At 45.0% G+C, this 25,477-nt stretch overlaps 1 protein-coding gene across 1 annotated transcript; it reads left to right on the forward strand.

Annotated features, from left to right (window-relative positions):
* Window positions 1-206: 206 nt before the first annotated feature.
* Window positions 207-25,477, forward strand: LOC144677075 (voltage-dependent L-type calcium channel subunit alpha-1D-like; the record flags this gene model as incomplete). Its single annotated transcript, XM_078537337.1, has 5 exons — window positions 207-347; window positions 3,028-3,167; window positions 5,624-5,742; window positions 15,797-15,949; window positions 25,281-25,477. Coding segments are annotated over 5 exons (750 nt in total), but the record flags the coding sequence as incomplete, so codon positions are not given.

The following is a 25,477-nucleotide window of genomic DNA, read 5'->3' on the forward strand; positions in this document are numbered from 1 at the left end:
ATTTTATTCTGTAGTTAACCCATGTTGTACCTGCGCTGGGTGCGTTGGATGGGACAGTGTAGATGGAGCTTTACTCTGTATCTAACCCCGTGTTGTACCTGCCCTGGGATTGTTTGATGGGCCAGTATAGAGGGAGATTTACTCCGTATTTAACCTATGCTTATATCTGCCCTGGATGTGTTCGATGGGACCCTGGATGTTATTAGTTGCATGAGTGGGATGTCCTTGACACCATTGACAGACCCTTCGAAATTATCATCCTGATTACTATTTTTGCCAATTGTGTGGCCCTGGCTGTGTTCTTGCCGCTTCCAGAAGATGATACCAATTCCTTGAATTTCAAGCTGGTAAGTAGGCTGTGTGTGTGTGTGTGTGTGTGTGTCCTGAACACACATCTAGAGTATGAGTAGGGGAGTGATAAGGTTGTGGCACATATCCTGCTCCAGACTATTTGCTGCATCTCAGTTAACCATCCTGGGCCAGGAGAGGACCTGTGCAAAAAAACTCGATGGGAACAAAAGACTAGGGGAGTCCTATAGGGGTCTTCACAACCACATCCCAACCCCTTCCCTTCCCAGAAGGGCAAAACAGCCCGGACCAGTACTCTTATTTCCCAATTTTACTGGTGTTCCATTTTAAGGCGTACAAGACCAGTTTAGATCAGTATTCTTATTTCCCAGTTTTTACTGTTTATTTTCTGGGCTGTTTTAATCTGGAAAGTTAACTGGTAAAGGATAGAACTGGAGCCAATCTTCACTCGGTTTTATATTTATTTATAGAGTTACACATTACAAGCATTCACCTCCTCACTCAACAAGCATGGTTTTAGCCTGTGTCTATTTATCGGGATTCAAGTGAATGACCAGTTAATGTCCATTAGCTGCATATGATTAAACACAATCAATATAAAAATTACAGTGTATCCTGACCTGGAACCAGTTCTATCTGCTTACACCAGATGATAAACCCCAGTGTTACTACTTCCCCTTTGACTGAAGTTTCCATCTGATGTGAAGTTTTTCACTGTCTGGCATGGGTTGAGTAGACCACACCTCACCCAGAGCACAGGATATGGCCTCTCCTATCTTACGATTCTCTGGCCGAACCTGGGAGGCGACCTCACCAATTCCATTCCCATCGCATTATTATCCCTGTTTTGCCCCAATTCAGGCCACCCTCCCCCTTTCCTCATTCCAGGCCACCTAACCCCAATCCCACACTCTCCGAGTCCCCCTTTCCATCTCTCCACAGAAGAGAAAATGGTCTTAAAAAAAACCCTCTCTCCACTCTCCACCTTCCCCCCCCCTCCCCTCTCCACTGTGCCACCCTCCACCGGACCATCTTACCCCCTCCCCACCTCCTCCACCTTCCCCCCCCACCTCCACCACCACCCCCCCCCAACCACCTTTCCCCTCCGCCGCCTTCCCTCGACCCCTCTACTTCTGCCTTTCCCCGCTCTAACATACACCCCACCCGCGCACTCACTGACTCTCCCTCCCAAGCCAGATAAGGTTCCCTCCTCCACAGTAATGTCATCTCCCCACTTCCTGCCAGGAGGATTTTCTTAGCTCACGACTGGAAGACAAGGTTTGGGGAGGAAGTCTCAGCGTTTTCTGAGGTTGTTGGGTTTGTGATTGTATCCATCCCACACTGCGCAGCCCCCCCTCCCACCCCTATTGTATTTACACCCCTCTCCCTTTGGCTACACTTTGGAGATATTCTGTGGTCTTCTTTTGTAAACTGGCTGTTAGATCATTGATATCCCCTGGGGAAGGCTGGCAGTGTCACATTTTAACATTGGATCTGCAACAAGGCATTTCCAATGTTTTGCTCTCCCTCATTACTGCCCTGGTGATTCAGCCTTACTTCTGTGTTGGCATTTCTGAGTTGTACTTCAACCCACAACCTCTGACTTGGGCATGCGCTATCTCCGATACTCAGCTTACTCAATGGACAGTGTGTTCTATAGACTGTTGAAGTGAGTTTACATTCTGTTTCAGCATTTTGCTGAGAAACTACACCTCATGCTATCATTCCTGGCTTTCATGAACCCTTCCCTATCCTGTTAGGATGAAGCAGAGATGGTACAGACTTGTGTCTGCCTTTGATGGGTTCAAGAGGGATGTTCTACCAGTGGTAATTCCTTCCCTTTTCTGACCTGTACCACCCTGCCCACTGAATCTCCACTGCTTGTTTTGATTTCATCAGATGTAATTCATGCCTTAGCCCAAGTAGATGAGACTCAGAATGCTGCGGCGAGTAACTCCCCAAAGCCTGTCCATCATCTACAAGGCACAAGTCAGGAGTGTGATGGAATACTCCCCACTTGCTTGGGGAGGTGAGACTGCACCCTAGGCTAGGGAGAGGATTGGAGAGGGGAACTGCATCCTGGTCTAGGGAGAGTGTTGGAGAGACTGTGTCCTGGGCTAGGGAGAGGGGAGAGTAGACTGCGTCCTGAGCTAGGGAGAGGGGAGGGGAGACTGCGTCCTGGGATAGGGAGAGGTCGGGGAGACTGCATCCTGGGATAGGGAGAGGGGAGGGGAGACCGCATCCTGGGCTAGGGAGAGGGGAGGGGAGACTGCATCCTGGGCTGGGGAGACTGCGTCCTGGGCTAGGGAGAGGGTAGGGGAGTCTGCGTCCTGGGCTAGGGAGAGGGTAGGGGAGACTGCGTCCTGGGATAGGGAGAGGGTGGGGGAGACTGCGTCCTGGGAGAGGGAGAGGGTGGGGGAGACTGTGTCCTGAGCTCGGGAGCGGGGAGGGGAGTCAAGGCTGCATCCTGTGTTGGGGAGGGGCTAGGGAGAGGGTGGGGGAGACTGTGTCCTATGCTAGGGAGAAGGTGGGGGAGACTGCATCCTGGGATAGGGAGGTGGGGGGAGACTACGACTGGGGTTCAGCTGAGGTCCGGGAAGGGAACTGCTGCAGTCAGTTATGGGGGCGAAGGGGATCAAAGATGATCAAAGACCTTCTTTGAAGAATTGGCTGGATTTCAGCACCAGCTGCCTCTCTTTCTCATTCTCTCTCTTGTAGGAAAAGGTTGAATACATCTTCCTGATCATATTCACAATTGAAGCGATTTTGAAAATCATCGTGTATGGATTCCTGTTTCACCCAGATGCCTATCTTCGAAACTTCTGGAATATACTGGATTTTGTCATAGTTTTTGTCGGGTATGCCCCATGTTTGTCAGTAGTGCATGGTCTGTTTATTCCTACAGTATGTTCACACAGGGATGTTTTAATTAACACATTCAGACTTGCTTCACTGTAGCAAAACAAATACATTTTGTCTGTGTAGAGTTTTTTTTAACTCAGATTCTGTGTAAGAGGTGAACACTCAACAGCATACAAACTATTTTTCAACAGGGAAGTGTTCAGCTAAGTCCAGGCAAGTTGCCAGGAAAGAACTTCACCAGGTTATATTAAAGCATTTACCTGGTAATTTACAGCCAGTGAAGTAGTTTTGAAATGTAGTTATTGTCATAATGTAGGAAATGTGGCAGCCAGTTTGTGCAAAGCAAGATCCCACAAACAGCAGTGAGATAATGCCCAGGTAATCTGTTTTGATGATGTTAGTTGAGGGATAAATATTGACCCCAGGACACACTGCAGTACTACCCTCCTGTTTTCCAGTAATGACTGTGGAATTTAAAAAAAACACTTGAGAAGGCAGACAGGGCCTCAATGTCTCTGAGAGGGCACACTTCCTACAGTAGGGCACTCCCTCAGCGCTACACTGGAGCATTGGCCTGGATTATGTGCTCAAGTCTCTGGAGTGAGACTTGAACCTGCAACCTTCTGGCTCTGAGATAATAATGTTCCCCCAAGAACGTGCTGACAGTCTGTTTGAGGTAACACGACTAGTAGAATGGGTTCTGAGAAATGTATCGCCTGGGATTATTCTGTTTAATCACACACATCTTCTCAAAATTTGATTATTCTATCGGTATTGAAACAGCTGTTTGATTTAATGTTACATTGAGAGATGTAGTGTTTCCTGAGTATTACCTTCAAATGAGGCCAGCCTGTGTTTTGCATGGTTTCTTGCTGAGACAGTCTATTCACTCAGAGCTACAGAGTGAAGAGATTTCTGTGCTGGGCTAACAAGGGAGATTAGTCAGATTGAGGTTACAACAAGTTCCCATTCAGGAGGAAAGCAGTCAGCAGATGTGTTATCTGTTACAGTTGAGAATAGTGTAATGTACATTTCACTGGGTTCTGTTTACTGTTCAATCATATATGTCCTGTACATAAGATCACTTGTGATTTTGGACCCTGAAACTTGCAGACAATGAGCAGACTTTCAAACAGGTTGAAGACTGAGGGCCATGTGCCAGCAGATTGAACCAGCCCAATCCAGGAGCTGTTGTCTGCTGATGATTCCAGCTCCTGTCCCTGGAACTCTGTCATTTGTCTAGATATTGGAAAGATAAAGGAGCACTTCAGATCATAGAGCCCTTATTGATAGGAATGGCAGAGGAGGTGAAAAAATGTTGAACAGCCTGCTTGATGGAAGAAGGAGGAGGTGTATCTGGTGGGGAGCAGGGAGTGATTACGGGATGGGGGAAGTAGGGAGTGATTGTGGGACGGGGAAGCAGGGAGTGATTGTGGGAGGGGGGAGCAGGGAGTGATTGTGGGAGGGGGAGCAGGGAGTGATTGCGGGAGGGGGGAGCAGGGAGTGATTGCGGGAGGGGGGAGCAGGGAGTGATTGCGGGAGGGGGGAGCAGGGAGTGTTTGCGGGAGGGGGGAGCAGGGAGTGATTGTGGGAGGGGGAAGCAGGTAGTGATTGTGGGAGGGGGGCAGCAGGGAGTGATTACGGGATGGGGGAGCAGGGAGTGATTGCGGGAGGGGGGAGCAGGGAGTGATTGCGGGAGGGGGGAGCAGGGAGTGATTGCGGGAGGGGGGAGCAGGGACTGATTGCGGGAGGGGGGAGCAGGGAGTGATTGCGGGAGGGGGGAGCAGGGAGTGTTTGCGGGAGGGGGGAGCAGGGAGTGATTGTGGGAGGGGGAAGCAGGTAGTGATTGTGGGAGGGGGGCAGCAGGGAGTGATTACGGGATGGGGGAGCAGGGAGTGATTGCGGGAGGGGGGAGCAGGGAGTGATTGCGGGAGGGGGGAGCAGGGAGTGATTGCGGGAGGGGGGAGCAGGGACTGATTGCGGGAGGGGGGAGCAGGGAGTGATTGCGGGAGGGGGGAGCAGGGAGTGATTGTGGGAGGGGGAAGCAGGTAGTGATTGTGGGAGGGGGGCAGCAGGGAGTGATTACGGGATGGGGGAGCAGGGAGTGATTACGGGATGGGGGAGCAGGGAGTGATTATGGGATGGGGGATCACGGAGTGATTACGGGATGGGGGAGCAGGGAGTGATTACGGGATGGGGGAGCAGGGAGTGATTACGGGATGGTGGAGCAGGGAGTGATTACGGGATGGGGGAGCAGAGAGTGATTACGGGATGGGGGAGCAGGGAGTGATTATGGGGGACGAATCAGGGAGTGAGTGCAGTGGGAGGAGTGGAGCGGAGAGTAAAGTGTTCCCTCCATATATTAGGTAGACTGTGCTGATTGAATGTGTATCAATGGTCTGACTCTTGTAGCCGATTAGCCTCAGTGATGCACTCGTTCCTTCTCTGGCAGCCTCTGCACTGTAGCACTGGAGCATCTCAGTCCATCAGCGAAGAGCGCAGGCTTCGATGTCAAGGCCCTTCGAGCATTCCGGGTATTGAGACCACTACGTCTGGTATCAGGTGTTCCCAGTAAGTGCATTAGAGTCACTTTTTTTCTAGAAAAGTAATTTTAGTGACTGTTTAATCAGGGTATGGGTCATAAGATCATAAGAAATAAGAGCAGAAGTAGGCCATCTGGCTGCTTAAATCTGCTCCGCCATTCAATATGATTTTGGCTGATCTGACTGTGATTTAACTGCACTTTCCTGTCTGCCCCCCATAACCCTCAACTCTCTGGTAGATCAAAAATCTGTCTAACTCAGTCTTGAACATATTCAATGACCCAGCCACCACTGCTCTCTGAGGAAGAAAATTCCAAAGATTAACGACCCCCTGAGAGAAGAAATTCCGCCTCATCTCCGTCTTAAATGGGAGACCCCTTTTTTGAGAATATAGTCCCGAGTTCATGATACCCCACAAGGGGAAACACCCTCTTAGCATCCATCTTGTCAAACCAGCTCAGAATCTTTACATGTTTTAATAAGCTCACCTCTTATTCTAAATTTGAATGAGTATAGGCCCAACATGCTTAACCTTTCCTCATAAGATAATGCCTTCATCCCAGAAATCAGCCTCGTGTACCTTCTCTGAACTGCTTCCACTCTAAGTATATGTCTCCTTAAGTAAGGACCCCAGGTGCAGTCTCACCAATGCCTTGTACAGTTGTAGCAATAAACAACAAACTTACAATAAAAGCCAACATTCCATTTGCCTTCCTAATTTCTTGCTGTACCCGCGTGCTAAAATTTTCTGATTCCTGTACAAGGACACCCAGATCCCTCTGTATGGCAGCAATCTGCTGCCTCACTCCATTTAAATAATGTTCTTTTTTTTTTATCCTTCCCGACAAAGTGGACAACCTCATATTTTCCCACATTATACTCCACCTTCCACATCTTTGCCTAGTCATTTAACCTAGTGATATCCTTTTACAGACTCTTGTGGTGGAATTTTTCTGGCTCCGTCGCAGCGGGGGGGGGGAGGTGTCGGAAAATGCGGCGAGCCATTCATAAGTCCATTGACTTCGGCAGGATGGACAATCCCGCCGATGGAAGGGGCTGGAAAAGTCTGACCGTTGTATTCTCCTCACAACTTGCTTTCCTACTTATCTTTGTATGGTCAGCAAATTTGGCTACCATACACTCATCCAAGTCAGTAATATAGATCGTAAATAGTTGAAACTCTAATACTAAATGCCTGTGGCACTCCACTAGTTACAATTTGCTAACTTGAAAATGACCCATTTATCCTGACTCTCTGTTTCCTGTTAGTTAGCCAGTCATCTATCCTTGCTGATATATTATCCCTAACACCATGAATTCTTATCTTGTGCAGTAACCTTTTATGTGACACCTTATTGAATGTCTTTTGGAAATCCAAATACATTACATCTATTGGCTCTCCTTTATCCACCCTGCTTGTTATATCCTCAAAAGAAGTTGAATAAATCTGTCAAACATAATTTCCCTTTCACAAAATTATGTTGGCTCTGCCTGATTGTATTCCAATTTTCTAGGCAGCCTGCTACTACTTCCTTAATAATGGATTCCAGCGTTTTCCCAAAGACAAAGATTCGGCCAACTGACCTATAGTTTCCTGCTTTCTGTCTATCTTCTTTCTTGAATAGAGCTGTTTCATTTGTGGCTTTCCAGCCCACTGGGACCTTTCCAGAATCTAGGGAATTTTCGAAGGTTACAACCAAAGCCTCCACTACCTCTGCAGCCACTTCCTTTAGGACCCTAGGATGCAGGCCAGCAGGTCTAGGTGACTTATCAGCTTTAATCCCCATTAGTTTTCCCAGCGCTTTTTCTCTAGTGACAGTGATTGTTTTAAGCTCCAGCCTCTCTTTTGCCTCTTGATTTTCTACTATTCTTGGGATGCTTTTTGTGTCTTCTACTGTGAAGGCGATTACGAAATACTTGTTCAAAGTCTCTGACATTTCTTTATTTCCTGTTATTAACTCCCCAGTCTCACCCTCTCAGGGGCTAACACTTACTTTAGCTACTCTTTTCATTTTTATATACTGTAAAAGTTTTTATTGTCTGTTTTTACATCTGTGGCTAACTAAGGAAGTTAAAGATGGCATCAATTTGAAAGAAGAGGCGTATATTGCTGCAAAAATTAGTGGTAAGTCTGAAGATTGGGAAAATTTTAGAAACCAGCAAAGGGCAACTGAATAAAAAGATACTGGAGTGTGAGAAAACTAGCAAGAATTATAAAAACAGACAATAGAAGACACAAAAACCATTCCAAGAGCTCATAGCTTCTTTCTTGCTCAATGGGATGTATCTTTGACAAGACTTATGAAATATCTCCTTAAAATGTTAGCCACTGCTTATGTACCATCTTACCTTTTACATATTTTCCCAGTCCACTTTAGCCAACTTTGTCTTCATATCTTTGTTTAACTTTAAGACACTAATTTCAGACCCAGATTTCTCATAGTCAAACTGAATATGAAATCCCATCCCACAAGGATCAGTCCTAGGGCCTCAATTATTTACTATCTATATTAATGACTTGGAGGAGGGGGCAGCGTGTAATGTATCCAAATTTGCTGATTATACAAAAATAGGTGGGAGGACATGTTGTGAGGAGGACATAAGGAATCTGCACAGGGATATAGATAGGTTGAATGAGTTGCCAAAAACTTCGCAGATGGAGTTTAATGTAGGAAAGTGTGAGGTCATGCACTTTGGTAGGAAGAATCAAAAGGCAGACTATTATTTAAGTGGAGAAAGACTCCAAAGGAGTGCAGCACAGAGGGATCTGGGTGTTCTTGTGCATGAAACACAAAGTTAGCATGCAGGTGCAGTAAGTAATTAAGAAAGCAAATGGAATTTTGGCCTGTGTTGCTAGGACGTTGGAGTTTAAAAGTAGGGAAGTCTTGTTACAACTGTACAGGGTGTTGGTGAGGCCGTACTCGGAGTACCATGTACAGTTTTAGTCCTCGTATTTAAGAAAGGATATACTGGCATTGGAGGCAGTTCAAAAGAGATTCACTAGGCTGATTCCTGGGATGAAGGGGTTGACTTATCAAAAACAGCTAAACAGGTTAGGCCTTTATTAATTAGAGTTTGGAAGAATGAGGGTTGATCTTTTTGAAACATGCAAGGTTCTGAGGGGTCTTGACAGGGTAGATGTTGAGATGATGTTTCCACTAGTGGGGGAATCTCAATCTAGGGGACATAGTTACAGAATAAGGGGGCACTCATTTAAAACTGAGATGCAAAGGAATTTCTTCTCTCAGAGGGTAGTGAATGTCTGGAATTCTTTACCTCAGAGACTTGTGGAGACAGATCACTGAAAGTATTTAAAGAGGAGGTAGATAGATTTTTGAAATATCGGGGAGTTGATAGTTATGAGGAGCTGGCATGAAAGAGGAGTTGAGGCCTGGGGCAGATCAGCCATAATCTTATTGAATGGCGGGGCAGGCTTGAGGAGCTGAATGGCCTAACCCTGCTCCTATTTCTTTATGTTCTTATGTTATGATCACTCTTACCCAGAGGATCATTTATTATACTTCTTTAATTACACATTACCAGGTCTAATATGGCCTATTCCCTGGTGGGTTTCAGAGTGTATCTTTTGAAGAAGCTGTCCTGAATACATTCTATGAACTTATTCTGAAGGCTACCTTTGCCAATTTGATTTGTCCAATCTATATGAAGATTAAAACTGCCCACGATTATTGCAGTATTTTTCCTGGTAGCCCCTGTTATTTCTTGATTCATACTCTGTCCTGCTGTGTAGCTGCTGTTAGGGTGCCTATAAATTACTCCCAATTCTTTCCTTTGCTATATCTGATGTTATGCCCTGATCTACCAAGTCAAGATAATTTCTCACTGCTGCACTGATCGTCCTTTATAACAGAGGTACCCGACCTCCCTTTCTTTCTTCATATCCTTCTAAAATTTCAAATACTCTACTTACTGTGTAACTTCACAGAGGCACTGTTCTCTATGAAAAGCAAGGGACCCAGAACCTTGTGAACCTCACTGAAAACAGCCTTCCAGTCAAAAAAATACCCGCTGACCATTACACTTTGCATCCTGTGTCTGGGCCAGTTTTGAATCCAAACTGCCACTTGCGCTTAGATCCCATGTGCTCTTACTTTTCTGATTAGTCTGCCATTTGGGACTTTATCAAAAGCCTTATTAAAACCCATGTCGACAACATCAAATCTTCATCCTTGTTACTGCCTCAAAAAAATTCAGCCATGTTTGGCAGTCATGACCTTTCTGTCAGAGATCCATACTGACTGTCCTTGCTTAATATATACCTTTCTCAATGCTGATTTACACTGTTCCTCAGAATTTTTTTTAGTTATTTCCCACCCTCAAGGTCAGGCTGGCTGACCCGTAATTATTTGGTCTATCCCTTCCTCACATTTTAAGCAATGGTATAATATTAGCTGTCCTCCAGTCCTCTGGCATCACGCCTCTAGCCAGGGAGGATTGGACAGTGATAATCAGAACCTCCACTACTTTTTCTTTGTTTCTCTTAGCAGCCTAGGATATATTTGATCCAGGCCTGATATCCACTTTCAAAGATGCTAAACTCCTTAATATTTCTTTACTCACTATGTTTACTCCATCCAATATGTCACACTGCTCCTCCTTAACTACAAAGTCTCAATTGTTGCTTCTTTTGTGAAAATAAATACAAAGTATTCATTAAGAAATGTGCCCATGCCTTCTGCCTCCACACACAAGTTACCTTTTTAGTCTGTAATTGGCCCTATTCTTTCCTTAGTTATCCTCTTCGTCTCTATGTATTTGTAAACTATCTTTTCAGTTTTTCTTGATTTTACTTGCCAATATTTTTTGATGCCCCCCAGTTGCTTTTTTAAATTTCATTTTCCATTTTCCTCTCGGCTTTCTGGAGTTTTGAGCTCTTGGCATTGTCATAAGCTTCCTTTTTTTCCCTTATCCGACTCAATATGTTTTTGTCATCTTGCGGGTGGGGTGGGATGCGGTGTTGGGTCTAGATTTGGGAGTCCCACCCTTTTTCTTTATGGGAACGTATTTGTTCTGAATCCTCTTTATCTCATTGAATACCTCCCACTGCTCTGACACTGATTTGCCTTCAAGTAGCTGCTTCCAGTCCATTTTTACCAAATCACATCTTAACTTAGCAAAATTGTCCTTTCCCCAATTTAAAACTTTTCCTTCTGGTCGATCATTATCCTTTTCCATAATTACTCTAAATCTAACTGAATTCTGATCACTAACACTAAAACACTGCCTCTTCCACCTGCCTAGTTTCATTTCCTAAGACTAGCCCCAGAACTGCCCTCTCTCTTGTTGGGCTTACTGCGCACTGGCTAAAATAGTTCTCCTGAATGAATTTTAAGAATTCTCTATACTGAATTTATTCCGGTTAATATTAGGGTAGTTGAACCCCCCACTATTACAGCTCAATTGTTTCAGCACTTCTTTGAGATTTGTCTGCATATTTATTCTTCTATCTCCCTGTATAGAACAACCCCAGCAGTGTGATTGCCCCTTTTCTGTTCCTCAGTTCAACCCATATGGCCTCATTTGATGCTCCATGTAGGATCTTATCCCTCCTCACAGCTGTGATTGTTTCTTTAACCAAAATTGTGACCTCCCCTACTTTTTATAGCCCCTCTCTATCCCATTTGAAAACTGTTATGACATGGCAGATGATGTGTGCCAGGTGGACCCAAACCCATAAGGGAAACTTGGTTACACTATCACAATGGTTTTGCAATTTGTATTTATTACGAGAATATGTGTGCACTGAACTCAGAGGTACTGAGTCCACCAAGGCCTTTAGAGATTTTAAAAATTAAATTAAAATATTTATGAACAAAATAAAAGGTTTCAAGCACATAAATAAGACTACAATTACTTACTACTATAATAACTCCTAAAATTCCTAATTAACCTGATTCCCAGTTACAGCCCCTTTAGGGCAACAGTCCAAAATAGATTTTAGATTTAAAACAGAACCAGCAAGTTAACAGAATACCCATGTGACAATGGAATTCCAAATGGCTTTTCCCCAACTTCAGTTTTGTTTTATAACAGACTTATGCACAAATGGCTGGAGGCTTCATTAAAGCTATTTCACACACTCCTGTTAGATCTTAAATGGCCTTTCGACACATAGTCTTTCATTCTCCTTTATATATGTTTCTCTCTTTTTAATGTGTAAATTCTATTGTTCCATATGTCTTTGAAACTGTATCTTCCTCATAATATAAAAACTTTCATGTTGCCAATATTATCAGTAGCCTTTGGGAAAAATAAACACACACCTTAGCCTTGCTCATCTGGCTAGTTGTAAACAGACTAAAATCCAAATCCTTTCATTTATCTAAAAATGCAAATTCCCTTCACACCTTACATGCTAAGCCAGCATCCCTGTTTACTCATTAGCATGTCAAGCACCTAGCTTTATTTGATGATTTCAACCTTGCAATCTACTTGACTCCAAATGTAATTAAATCACACAGACAGACCCCACTATACTTAGCCCATAAACCTACTTCACAATAAACCAGAAAAATATCATGAAAATTATTATACTTTCATCACAAAACCCTGTAACCAAAAATGTTGAGCTGCCATCCCTCCTTCTTTAAGCCATGTTTCAATAAGAGCTGGACACTTTGCTTTGAAGTGTATACCATTCATCACTGAACAGCTCCTTTTGTTGTCTATTTTCTAGCCTTTGTTTTCTCTGCTTTCCATGCTTGCTTACTAATTTCCTGCCTTCCATTTGCAGCTTTGCTTCTCTTCCTTCTGAATCTGTGCTCAGGCTCCAATTCTTCTGCTGAGCTAGTGTAAACCCTCTCCAACAGCACTGACAAACCTCCTGCCTTGAAAATGGTCCTGCCCCTGATGTGCTGAAACCCTTCTGGCTTGTGCAGGTCCCACCTCTCCCAATGCCCCAGGAATCTATAGCCCTCTCTCCTGCACCATGCTAACTCCACCTTAGCTATGTCTACTATGCAGTGCCTTGTTGAAGGCCTTTTGAAAATCCAAATAAATTGCATTATTCCATTCTGCTTGTCTGCCCTTTATGTTGCTGCAAATAAATCAGTGAATTTGGTCAAGTATGATCTTTGTTTTTGAAATCTGGGCTCACTAGCCCTTATTATATTGTTGGTTTCTACTACATCTTTGAGTAAAGATTCCATTATCTTTCCTACCACTGATATTAAACACTGACTTGTTCCGTCTCCCTTTTTAAATATAGGAATCGGATGAGTTGTCTCAGTCCTATGGCACTATTCCCTTTATGAATTATTTTTCTTGTGTGTGTAATAGTACCTCTGCTGTCTCTTCCAAAATTTCCTTTTGTATGTATGGATTTCATTCTCTAAAAGTGTGACTAGTTTATCAATTCACTCCTCACTTTCTAACTTAAATTCCTTTTTTTTGACCTCTTTTTCTAATGGCATATGCACCTTGTTAGTTTTTCTGGTAAATACTGAGGCAAAGTAACTATTCAATATGTCTATCAGTTCGCTGTCGTTACCTGTGAATTTATCATGTGTACTTCGTGACTCTATCCTGATTTTTCTTTTGTTGTTTATGTGGCTGTAGAATACGTTACTATTTCATTTTATATTCCCTAATAATTTAACTTGGGTATTACTGAAAAAAGAGACACATCGAAGCTTTTGTCTTGCACTCAGCAGGACACTTTACAAGAATACAAATAAAAGGGGGAAAACAACAATTTATGCTAAATAATCTACAGTTGTGCTAACAATTACGCTGACAACCAATTTAAGATTGTCAGTCGGGCTCGCAGTATTGTGCATTTGCGTGTACTGGAAGCTACATATATTAATACACAGGGCCCTGTTGATTGCAGACAGAAAGAACATGTACACATATTGCGCCTGTTTCAGCTAAACAAGCTGACTCATTCCTCAGGGCAATGCCTTGACCAATCAGGGTCAAGCTGCCAGGTTTAAATTTCAAACAATGCTTGGCAATTAACTGTCAGTCACCATCACTGGTGCATTCTCTGTGGCAATGCCTCTACCAATCAGTCCACTTGCCAACCAATCAGCACTCTCTTATATTGGTATTCTTGTGAAGCATTTTAAATATTTCCCACTGCAGCTCCCTTTGTCAATTTTTTCTACCCAAGTTTATCTTTCATACTTCCATTTTCTTCCCCTCAAAATTAGCTTTTCTCCAGACTATTACTTTGGTTTTTCTCTGTCTTATGTCTTTAGCAATCACTTCTTAAAATATTATGTTATAATTGCTTTTGTCTATTGTTCCGCTATTCTTGGTTCTTTTGGTTACAATGGTTCTTTTCCCATTCCTAGACCCAACAGTGATACGTCTCTGGTTTCAAATCCATGTACCCCTTTCCCTATCTCTTCTCCCCAGTTTATTTGGTGGTAGTTGAAACCTTTACTCATTTTAAAAATGTGCTTACTTTCTTTTTACTGTTTTCTCTTCCCTTATCTTAATCTGTAGATTATCCCAATTGTTGTGATCAATCCCTTCTTATCCTTTCTCTCAATCCATGTGGATTTTTTTCTTTCTATTGTTAGTTATATTTCTTTCTACTATTGCCATTATGTTATATCTAATTTTTCAAAAAATTATTTATTCATGCGATGTGGGAGTTGCTGGCTAGTCCAGCGTTTATTTCCCTTGAATTAGTGTAGCTGCATCACTCCTATTCATACCTCCCTTTCCTTTCCAAATACATCGGAGTATTTTACTGCCTCTTCTTTAGTTCAGTTATGCCGACTACATCTGATACCTCGCTGAGAATTACAGCCTCCAGTTACTCTGTCTTGTCTCTGAAGCCATGTACATTGATGAACAAGCAATTAGAATTCATTTTTGTCAATCATTCCCTTCACTTTACTTTTAACACGTTGAATGTGTTTTATTACTCTGTTTCTTCCTTAACTGTTACCTGCTCCTGACCTTGGCCTGACCTTTATTCTCATCCCTTATGTCTTTTATTTTCCATTTGTCTGTTATTTTCATTAGGTCCATCCCCTCATTTTACTAGTTCAAAATCCCAGCTATAAGCCCTATTCATCCTTTCTGTTAGGACACTTATCCCATTCCAGTTCAGGTGGAACCCATCTCAACACCTTATCCCAATACAGGTGCCAGTGTCCCATTATGTTATGATCACCATTGTCTAGATGTTTCCCTATGTTTAGTTCTCTAATGTGCATTGGTTATTTATGACTTGCTTGGTCTAGCAATGATCCCCCTTTCATTTCCAGAACCTGAAGCCCCCTGCTTCCTTCCTATATCAGCCTTTCAACCAGACATTTGGTTTCCTGATCTTCCTACTCCTACCCCAGTTCTCACATAACATGGATAGAAATTCTGAGATTACGACCAGGGAAGTCCTGTTTTTAACTTGGTTCCTTACTTCTGATATTTTCTTAGCAGGAATCTTCCCTTTTCTTCCATATGGATCACAACAACAAGGTTTTCCACTTCCCTTTGTAAGTTCCCCTACAGTTGCTCTGATATATCCTTTGCACCATGTCAGTAACATACACTTCTGGACTCTCACGACTGCAGAGGACGCTATTTATTGCTTTAATTAGCAAATTCTTTATGACTACCTTCTGTTTCTGCTCCTTCCCCACATTACCCCCAGGCCTCAGAGAACAGTCCATTAGGTTACACCCACCAACAACAAAAAAAACGCAAGGATTTAAAGGAACCTGTCAGCTGTCAAAAATCAGTCCGAGCTCCACTGCCGTCATTGCTGTCCTGGAGCTCACGACTTTGGGAAGCCCTGAATTAGGATTTCAGTTCACACACCTATCTGCCAACCAAACTGAAAACAAATAATTTAGTCACTATTTCATTGCTATTTTTTGGACTTTGCTGTGTGCATATTTGAGCTGTGTATCCAACATTAGAACAGTGATCTCACTTCAAGATTATTTCATTAACTGTAAAGTGCTTTTTGTGAGATGCTTTATAACTGCAAGATCTTTCTGACTCCCAGTGACCATGTCCTATTTGTAAGAATATGATGAAGTGTTAATGAGGCTGATGATTGTGAGGTGGACCATGCTGAATACTTATTGATCTCTGTTCAGGTTTACAGGTGGTGCTGAACTCGATCATCAAGGCCATGGTCCCTTTGCTGCACATCGCACTGCTGGTCCTCTTCATGATCATCATCTACGCCATCATTGGATTGGAGCTGTTCATGGGCAAAATGCACAAAACGTGTTTTTACACTGCCACAGGTACAGCGTGAACATAGCCGGACACACACCCAGACGGTGTGAACACGCACCCGGGCAGTGTGTACACAATGTAAACATACACCCGTGTGGCGTGAACACAGCATGAACTCACACCCGGACAGCGTAAACATAGTATGAATGCACACCTGGACGGCGTGAACAGGGTGTGGGCGCAAGCCTGGACAGCGTGAACGGACACACATGCACAGACAGACAGTGTGACCACAATGTGAAAATATGCAGGTACAGTGTAAACACACAAACAGACAGCGTGAAGACGCACGCACGGAATGTGTGAGCACGCGTGCATGCATGCACGGAATGTGTGAACGCACACGCACGCACACACAGACACGCGGAATGAGTGAACACACGAACACGTACAGAATGTGTGAACACGCACACACGCAAAATGTATAAAAACACACACACAATGTGTGAAAACACACACACGCAGAATGTGTGATCACATGCATGAAGAAGGTGTGAACACGCATGCAGAAGGTGTGAACACACGCATGCAGAAGGTGTGAACACACGCACGCGGAATGTGTGAACACGCACGCAGAATGTGTGAACACACGCACGCGGAATGTATGAACAAGCACGCACGCGGAATGTGTGAACACACGCACGCGGAATGTGTGAACACACGCACGCGGAATGTGTACACACACGCACGCGGAATGTGTACACACACGCACGCGGAATGTGTACACACACGCACGTGAGAAATGTGTGCACACACGCACGTGAGAAATGTGTGCACACACGCACGTGAGAAATGTGTGCACACACGCACGTGCGAAATGTGTGCACACGCACGTGCGAAATGTGTGCACACACAAACGTGGATTGTGTAAACGCACACATGCAAAATGTGTGAACACACGTGCAGAATGTGTGAACACAAACACATACACACACAAACACACATGCAGAATGTGTGAACACACGCACACACGCGGAATGTGTGAACACACGCACACACGCGGAATGTGTGAACACACGCACACACGCGGAATGTGTGAACACACGCACACACGCGGAATGTGTGAACACGCACACACGCGGAATGTGTGAACACGCACACACGCGGAATGTGTGAACACGCACACGTGGAATGTGTGATCACACACGTGCAGAATGTGTGATCACACACGTGCAGAATGTGTGATCACACACGTGCAGAATGTGTGATCACACACACGCAGAATGTGTGAACAGACACACACGCAGAATGTGTGAACAAACACACACACGCAGAATGTGTGAACACACACGCAGAATATGTGAACGCGCGCGCGCTTGCGCAGGATGTGTGAACAGGCGCGCGTGCGCGCAGGATGTGTGAACAGGCGCGCGCTTGCGCAGGATGTGTGAACAGGCGCGCGCGCGCGCAGGATGTGTGAACAGGCGCGCGCGCGCGCACACACACATTCAAAGCGTGTGAACACACATGCATGCGGAACGTGTGAACACACACGCGGAACGTGAGAACACACACATGCCAAATTGTCAAGACACACACATGCATAATGTGTGAACGCACTCGCACATACACACACGCGGAATGTGTGAACACACACACGCAGAATGTGTGATCACGCACGTGCAGAATGTGTGAACAGGCGCACACACAGAATGTGTGAACAAACACACACACGCAGAATGTGTGAACACACACGCAGAATGTGTGAACAGGCGCACGCGCGCAGGATGTTTGAACAGGCGCGCGCGTGCAGGATGTGTGAACAGGCGCGCGCGCGCAGGATGTGTGAACAGGCGCGCGCGCGCGCACACATTCAAAGCGTGTGAACACACACATGCATGCGGAACGTGTGAACACACACGCGGAACGTGAGAACACACACATGCCGAATGTGTCAAGACACACACATGCATAATGTGTGAACGCACTCGCAGACACACACACGCAGCATGTGTGAACACACACACGCAGCATGTGTGAACACACGCACACACGCAGCATGTGTGAACACGCAGAATGTGTGAACACACGCACACACGCAGCATGTGTGAACACACACACGCAGCATGTGTGAACACGCACACACGCAGAATGTGTGAACACACGCACACGTGCAGAATGTGTGAACACACACGCAGAATGTGTGAACAAACACACACACACGCAGAATGTGTGAACACACGCACACGTGCAGAATGTGTGAACACACACGCAGAATGTGTGAACAAACACACACACACGCAGAATGTGTGAACACACGCACACGTGCAGAATGTGTGAACACACGCGCGCAGAATGTGTGAACACACACATGCAGAATGTGTGAACACACAAATGCAAAGCGTGTGAACACACACATGCATGCGGAACGTGTGAACACACACATAGATTGTGTGAACGCACACACATGCAGAATGTATGAACATAGGCAGAATGTGTGAACACACACGCACACACGCAGAATGTGGGAGCACACACACATGTGCAGAATGTGTGAACAGACACACACACAGGCAGAATGTGTGAACACAAACACACACACATACACGCAGAATGTGTCAAGACACACACACAGATGCAGAATGTGTGAACACACACACGCAGAATGTGTGAACACACACTTGCAGAATGTGTGAACACACACTTGCAGAATGTGTGAACACAGACACGCAGAATGTGTGAACACAGACACGCAGATTGTGTGAGCACACACACATGCAGAATGTGTGAACACACACACGCATGCAGAATATGTGAACACACATGCAGAATGTGTGAATATACGCATGCACAGTATTTGTGAACACACACACATGCAGACTGTGTGAACACACGCAGAATGTGTGAACACACATGCAGAATGTGTGAACACACAGACACACACACGCAGAATGTGTGAACATACATGCACACATGCAGAATATGTGAAAACACATGCACACATGCAAAATGTGTGAACACACACGCACACACGAAGAATGTGTGAACACAAACACACGCAGAATGTGTGAATACACACACGCACAGTATTTGTGAACAAACACACACACAGAATGTGTGAACATAGAAACAATCACATGCACGGAAAGTATGAACACACATGCACACACACATACAAGCAGAATGTGTCAACAGACACACACACAGATGCAGAATGTGTGGACACACACGCAGAATGTGTGGACACACACAGACACACACATGCAGATTGTGTGAACACACACACAAACGGAGAATGTGTGAAGACACACAGAATGTGTGCACAAGCACACACAGGCAGAATGTGTGAACACGCACGCAGAAAGTGTGAAAACACAGACACACATACGCAGAATGTGTGAACAAACACACACTCACAGAATGTGTGAACACACACACACTCAATGTGTGAACACAAACATACACACATACACACAGAATGTATCAAGACACACAGATGCAGAATGTGTGAACACACACTTGCAGAATGTGTGAACACACACTTGCAGAATGTGTGAACACACACCCGCAGAATGTGTGCACAGACACACACACATGCAGAATGTAGGAACACACACACACGCAGAATGTGTGAACACACACATGTAGAATGTGTGAACACACACACACAATGTGTGAAAACACACAAATGCAGTATGTGTGAACACACACACACTCACGCAGAATGTGTGAACACACACAGACAGATTGTGTGAACGCACACACATGCAGAATGTGTGAACACAGACAGACACAAACACGCAGAATCTGTGAACACGCACACACACACATTCTGCAATAGTTGAACATACACACACGTGCAGAATGTGTGAACATACACGCACCCACACAGAATGTGTGACACACACATGCAGAATGTGTGACACATGCAGAATTTGTGAACACACAGACGCACACACGCAGAATGTGTGAACATACACGCACACATGCAGAATGTGGGAACAGACACACACACACTCAGGCAGAATGTGTGAACAGACACGCGTGCAGAATGTGTGAACACACACACTCCCCCACAGGCAGATTGTGTGCACAAACACACACACACATGCAGAATGTGTGAACGGACATGCACACACTCAGGCAGAATGTGGGAACACACACACGCAGAATGTGTGAACACACATGCGGACACGCAGTATGTGTGAACAAACACTTACGCAGAAAGTGTGAACACACATGCAGACTGTGTGAACACAAATACACATGCAGAATGTGTGGACACACACATGCGCAGAATATGTGAACATACACACACACGCAGACTGTGTGAACATACACGCACCCACACAGAATGTGTGAACACACATGCACACATGCAGAATGTGTGAACACACACACGTACACATGCAGAATGTGTGAACACACACAGGCAGAATGTGTGAACACACACAGGCAGAATGTCTGAGCACACACTCGCAGAATGTGTGAACAGACACACACAGAATGTGTGAACACACACACACGCAGAATGTCTGAACACACATACATGCAGAATGTTTGAACACACACAGAATATGTGAACACACACGCAGAATGTGTGAACTCACAGATGCAGAATGTGTAAACACACAGACACACACATACAGAATGGGTACACACATGCAGAATGCGTGAAGACACACATGCAGAATGTGTGAACAGGCACATATGCAGAATGTGTGAACACACACACGCAGAATGTGTGAATATACACATGCACAGTATTTGTGAACACACACATGCAGAATATGTGAACACAGACACGCAGATTGTGTGAACACACGCAGATCGTGTGAACACACACGCAGAATGTGTGAACACACACGCAGAATGTGTGAACACACACGCAGAATGTGTGAACACACACATGCAGAATGTGTGAACACACGCACACACGCAGAATGTGTGAACACACGCAGAATGTGTGAACACACACACGAAGAATGTGTGAACACAAACACATGCAGAATGTGTGAATACACACACGCATAGTATTTGTGAACAAACACAAACGCAGAATGTGTGAACACAGAAACAATCACATGCACGGAAAGTATGAACACACATGCACACACACATACAAGCAGAATGTGTCAACACAGACACACAGATGCAGAATGTGTGGACACACACGCAGACACACACACTTGCAGAATGTGTGAACACACACATGCACACATGCAGAATGTGTGAACACACGCAGAATGTGTGAACATACAGGCAGAATGTGTGAACACGCACACGAAGAATGTGTGAACACAAACACATGCAGAATGTGTGAATACACACGCACAATATTTTTGAACAAACACACACGCAGAATATGTGAACACAGAAACAATCACATGCACGGAAAGTATGAACACACATGCACACACACATACAAGCAGAATGTGCCAACACAGACACACAGATGCAGAATGTGTGGACACACACACGCAGAATGTGTGGAATCACACAAGCAGAAGGTGTGGACACACACACTTGCAGCTTGTGTGAACACACACACGCAGAATGTGTGAACACACGCAGAATGTGTGAACACACGCAGAATGTGTGAACACACGCAGAATGTGTGAACACGCACACGCAGAATGTGTGAACACAAACACACGCAGAATGTGTGAATACATACGCACAGTATTTTTGAACAAACACACACGCAGAATATGTGAACACAGAAACAATCACATGCATGGAAAGTATGAACACACATGCACACACACATACAAGCAGAATGTGTGGACACACATGCAGAATGTGTGGACACACACGCAGACACACATGCAGATTGTGTGGACACACACAAACGCAGAATGTGTGAAGACACACACAGGCAGAATGTGTGCACAAACACATACACACGCAGAATGTGTGAACTCACACACGCAGAATGTGTGTACACACAGACACACATATGCAGAATGTGTGCACAGACACACACACGCAGAATGTGTGAACACAAACACACACACATACATGCAGAATGTGTCAAGACACACACACACATGCAGAATGGGTGAACACACGCGCAGAATGTGGGAACACACGCACGCAGAATGTGTGAACATACATGCAGACTGTGTGAACACAAACACACATGCAGAATGTGTGAACATACATGCACACATGCAGAATGTATGAACACACACGTACACATGCAGAATGTGTGAACACACACAGGCAGAATGTGTGAACACACACAGGCAGAATGTCTGAGCACACACTCGCAGAATGTGTGAAGAGACACACACACAGAATGTGTGAACACACACGCAGAATGTCTGAACACACATACATGCAGAATGTTTGAACACACACAGAATATGTGAACACAAACGCAGAATGTGTGAACACAGAAACAATCACATGCACGGAAAGTATGAACACATGCACGCACACATACAAGCAGAATGCAGAATGTGTGGACACACGCAGAATGTGTGGACACACACGCAGACACACACATGCAGATTGTGTGAACACACACATGGAGAATGTGTGAAGACACACAGAATGTGTGCACAAACACACACACACGCAGAATGTGGGAACAGACACACACACACTCAGGCAGAATGTGTGAACAGACATGCACGCAGAATGTGTGAACACACACACACAAACGCATGCAGAATGTGTGAACACACACAGGCAGAATATGTGCAAAAACACACACACATGCAAAATGTGGGAAATCACACACGCAGAATGTGTGAACAGACACGCACACACCCAGGCAGAATGTGCGAACACACACATGCAGAATGTGTGAACACACACATGCAGAATGTGTGAACACACACACATGCAGAATGTGTGAACACACACGCACGCAGAATGTGTGAACACACACGCACGCAGAATGTGTGAACACACACACATGCAGAATGTGTGAACACACACACACATGCAGAATGTGTGAACACACACGCACGCAGAATGTGTGAGAACACACAGGCAGAACATGTGAACACACACACACAGAGAATGTGTGAAGACACACACACGCAGAATGTGTGAACACACACAGGCAGAATGTGTGAACACACGCACACGCAGAATGTGTCAACACACACATGCAGAACATGTGAACATGCACACACGAAGAATATGTGAACACACACGCAGAATGTCTGAATACACACACGCAGGATGCGTGAACACACACACACATGCAGAACATGTGAACATGCACACACGAAGAATATGTGAACACACACGCAGAATGTCTGAATACACACACGCAGGATGCGTGAACACACACACACATGCAGAATGTGTGAACACACGCACGCAGAATGTGTGAACACAAACACACACGCAGAATGTGCGAACACACACACACTCACACATGCAGAATGCGTGAACACACACACGCAGAATGTGTGAACACATACGCAAAATGTGTGAACACATACGCAAAATGTGTGAACACACACACAATGTGTGAACACACAGACACGCAGAATGTGTGAACACACACACACATTCTATGAACGCACACACATGCAGAATGTGTGAACACACACACATGCGCAGAATATGTGAACATACACACACACGCAGAATATGTGAACATACACGCACCCACACAGAATGTGTGAACACACATGCACACATGCAGAATGTGTGAACACACACGCAAACGCAGAATGTGTCAACACACACAGGCAGAATGAATGAACACTCACAGGCAGAATGTCTGAACACACACGCAGAATGTCTGAACACACATACATGCAGAATGTTTGAACACACAGAATATGTGAACACACACACAGAATATGTGAACACACACACAGAATATGTGAACACACACGCAGAAGGTGTGAACTCACACGCATAATGTGTGAACACACAGACACACACACACAGGATGTGTGAACACACATGCAGAATACGTGAACACACACATGCAGAATGTGTGAACAGGCGCACACGCAGAATGTGTGAACACACACACGCAGAATGTGTGAATATACACATGCACAGTATTTGTGAACACACACACGTGCAGAATGTGTGAACACAGACACGCAGAATGTGTGAACACACACATGCGGAATATGTGATCTCACACACGCGGAATGTGTGATCTCTCACACACGTGGAATGTGTGATCACACGCGCGCGGAATGTGTGATCACACACACATGGAATCTGTGATTACACACAGATACACGCACACGAAATATGTGCACACACACGCAGAATGTGTGAACATGCGCGGAATGTGTGAACACACGCACACACACACGGAATGTGTGAACATGCAGAGACACGCGCGCAATGCCTGAACACACACATGCACCCACATGCGGAATGGCTGAACACACACATATACACACTTGCGCATGATGGCTGAACATGCACGCATGGAATGTGTACATACACACACATGCACAGAATGTTTGTACACACACTTGTGTATACACACACACGGAATGTGTACACACACACACACCCACATACGCGGAATGGCTGAACAGACACATACACATGTGCGTGAAATGGCTGAACACGCGCGGAATGTATACACACACAAACACACACACACTAACACGTGCGTGGAATATGTACACATGCACACACGCACACTTTTGTGTAATGTGTACACACACGCGCGCGGATTGTGTACACAGACACACACATACGTACACGCGGAATGTGTGTACACACACACAATGGAATGTGTGATCACATGTACACACACACACGCCGAATGTGTGAACACACGCACACACACACGCGGAATGTGTGAACACACATACACAAGCTTACTGACATACAGTTTGGACACATAAATGGACAATGCGTACCTGATGTGAATATACAGATGAAATGTGAACATACAGAGTAACAGCATGAACACACACGTACCATTAGAATATGATGTGGAGATACAGAGGCACAACCTGAACACATGCAGTAACGTGAATACCATGTGAGTACACATGCACACTATGAATAGCGTGGACAGCATGGACACACAAGTGTGCAGTGTGAACTCAGACACACATAAATATACACACACACAGGTAAAGTTTGAGCAAGGTGCCAACACACACAGACCACAGTACATGGGCTGATGAGGCGGGATTTATAATGGACAGTGGGAGGGCAAACGGTGGGTCAGTGGGTGCGTGGGTGAACGGGGTGGTCAGTGGGAGGGTGGGTAGATGGAAGGGTGGTTAGTGGGGGGTGGCGGGTGGACAAGGAGTCATTGGACGGGTGTTTGATCAATGCCATTCCCTTATTAACTCTCTTTCTTCATTGTTTTTCTTTGTCTCCCCCACTCCCCCTCTCGACCCTCTTCCCTCCCCCCCACTCTCTCCCCCCTCTTTATTGACACAGATATTGTGGCTGATGAATGGCCAGCACCTTGTGCCCATTCAGGCCATGGTCGTCACTGCACCCTAAATGGCACCGAGTGCAGGTCAGGCTGGCCTGGGCCCAACAGTGGCATTACTCACTTTGATAATTTCGGCTTCGCAATGTTAACTGTGTATCAGTGCATCACCATGGAGGGCTGGACTGATGTCTTATATTGG

The sequence above is a fragment of the Cetorhinus maximus genome, unplaced genomic scaffold, assembly GCF_964194155.1.
Source record: "Cetorhinus maximus unplaced genomic scaffold, sCetMax3.hap1.1 HAP1_SCAFFOLD_2214, whole genome shotgun sequence".
NCBI classification, from domain to species: Eukaryota; Metazoa; Chordata; class Chondrichthyes; order Lamniformes; family Cetorhinidae; genus Cetorhinus; species Cetorhinus maximus.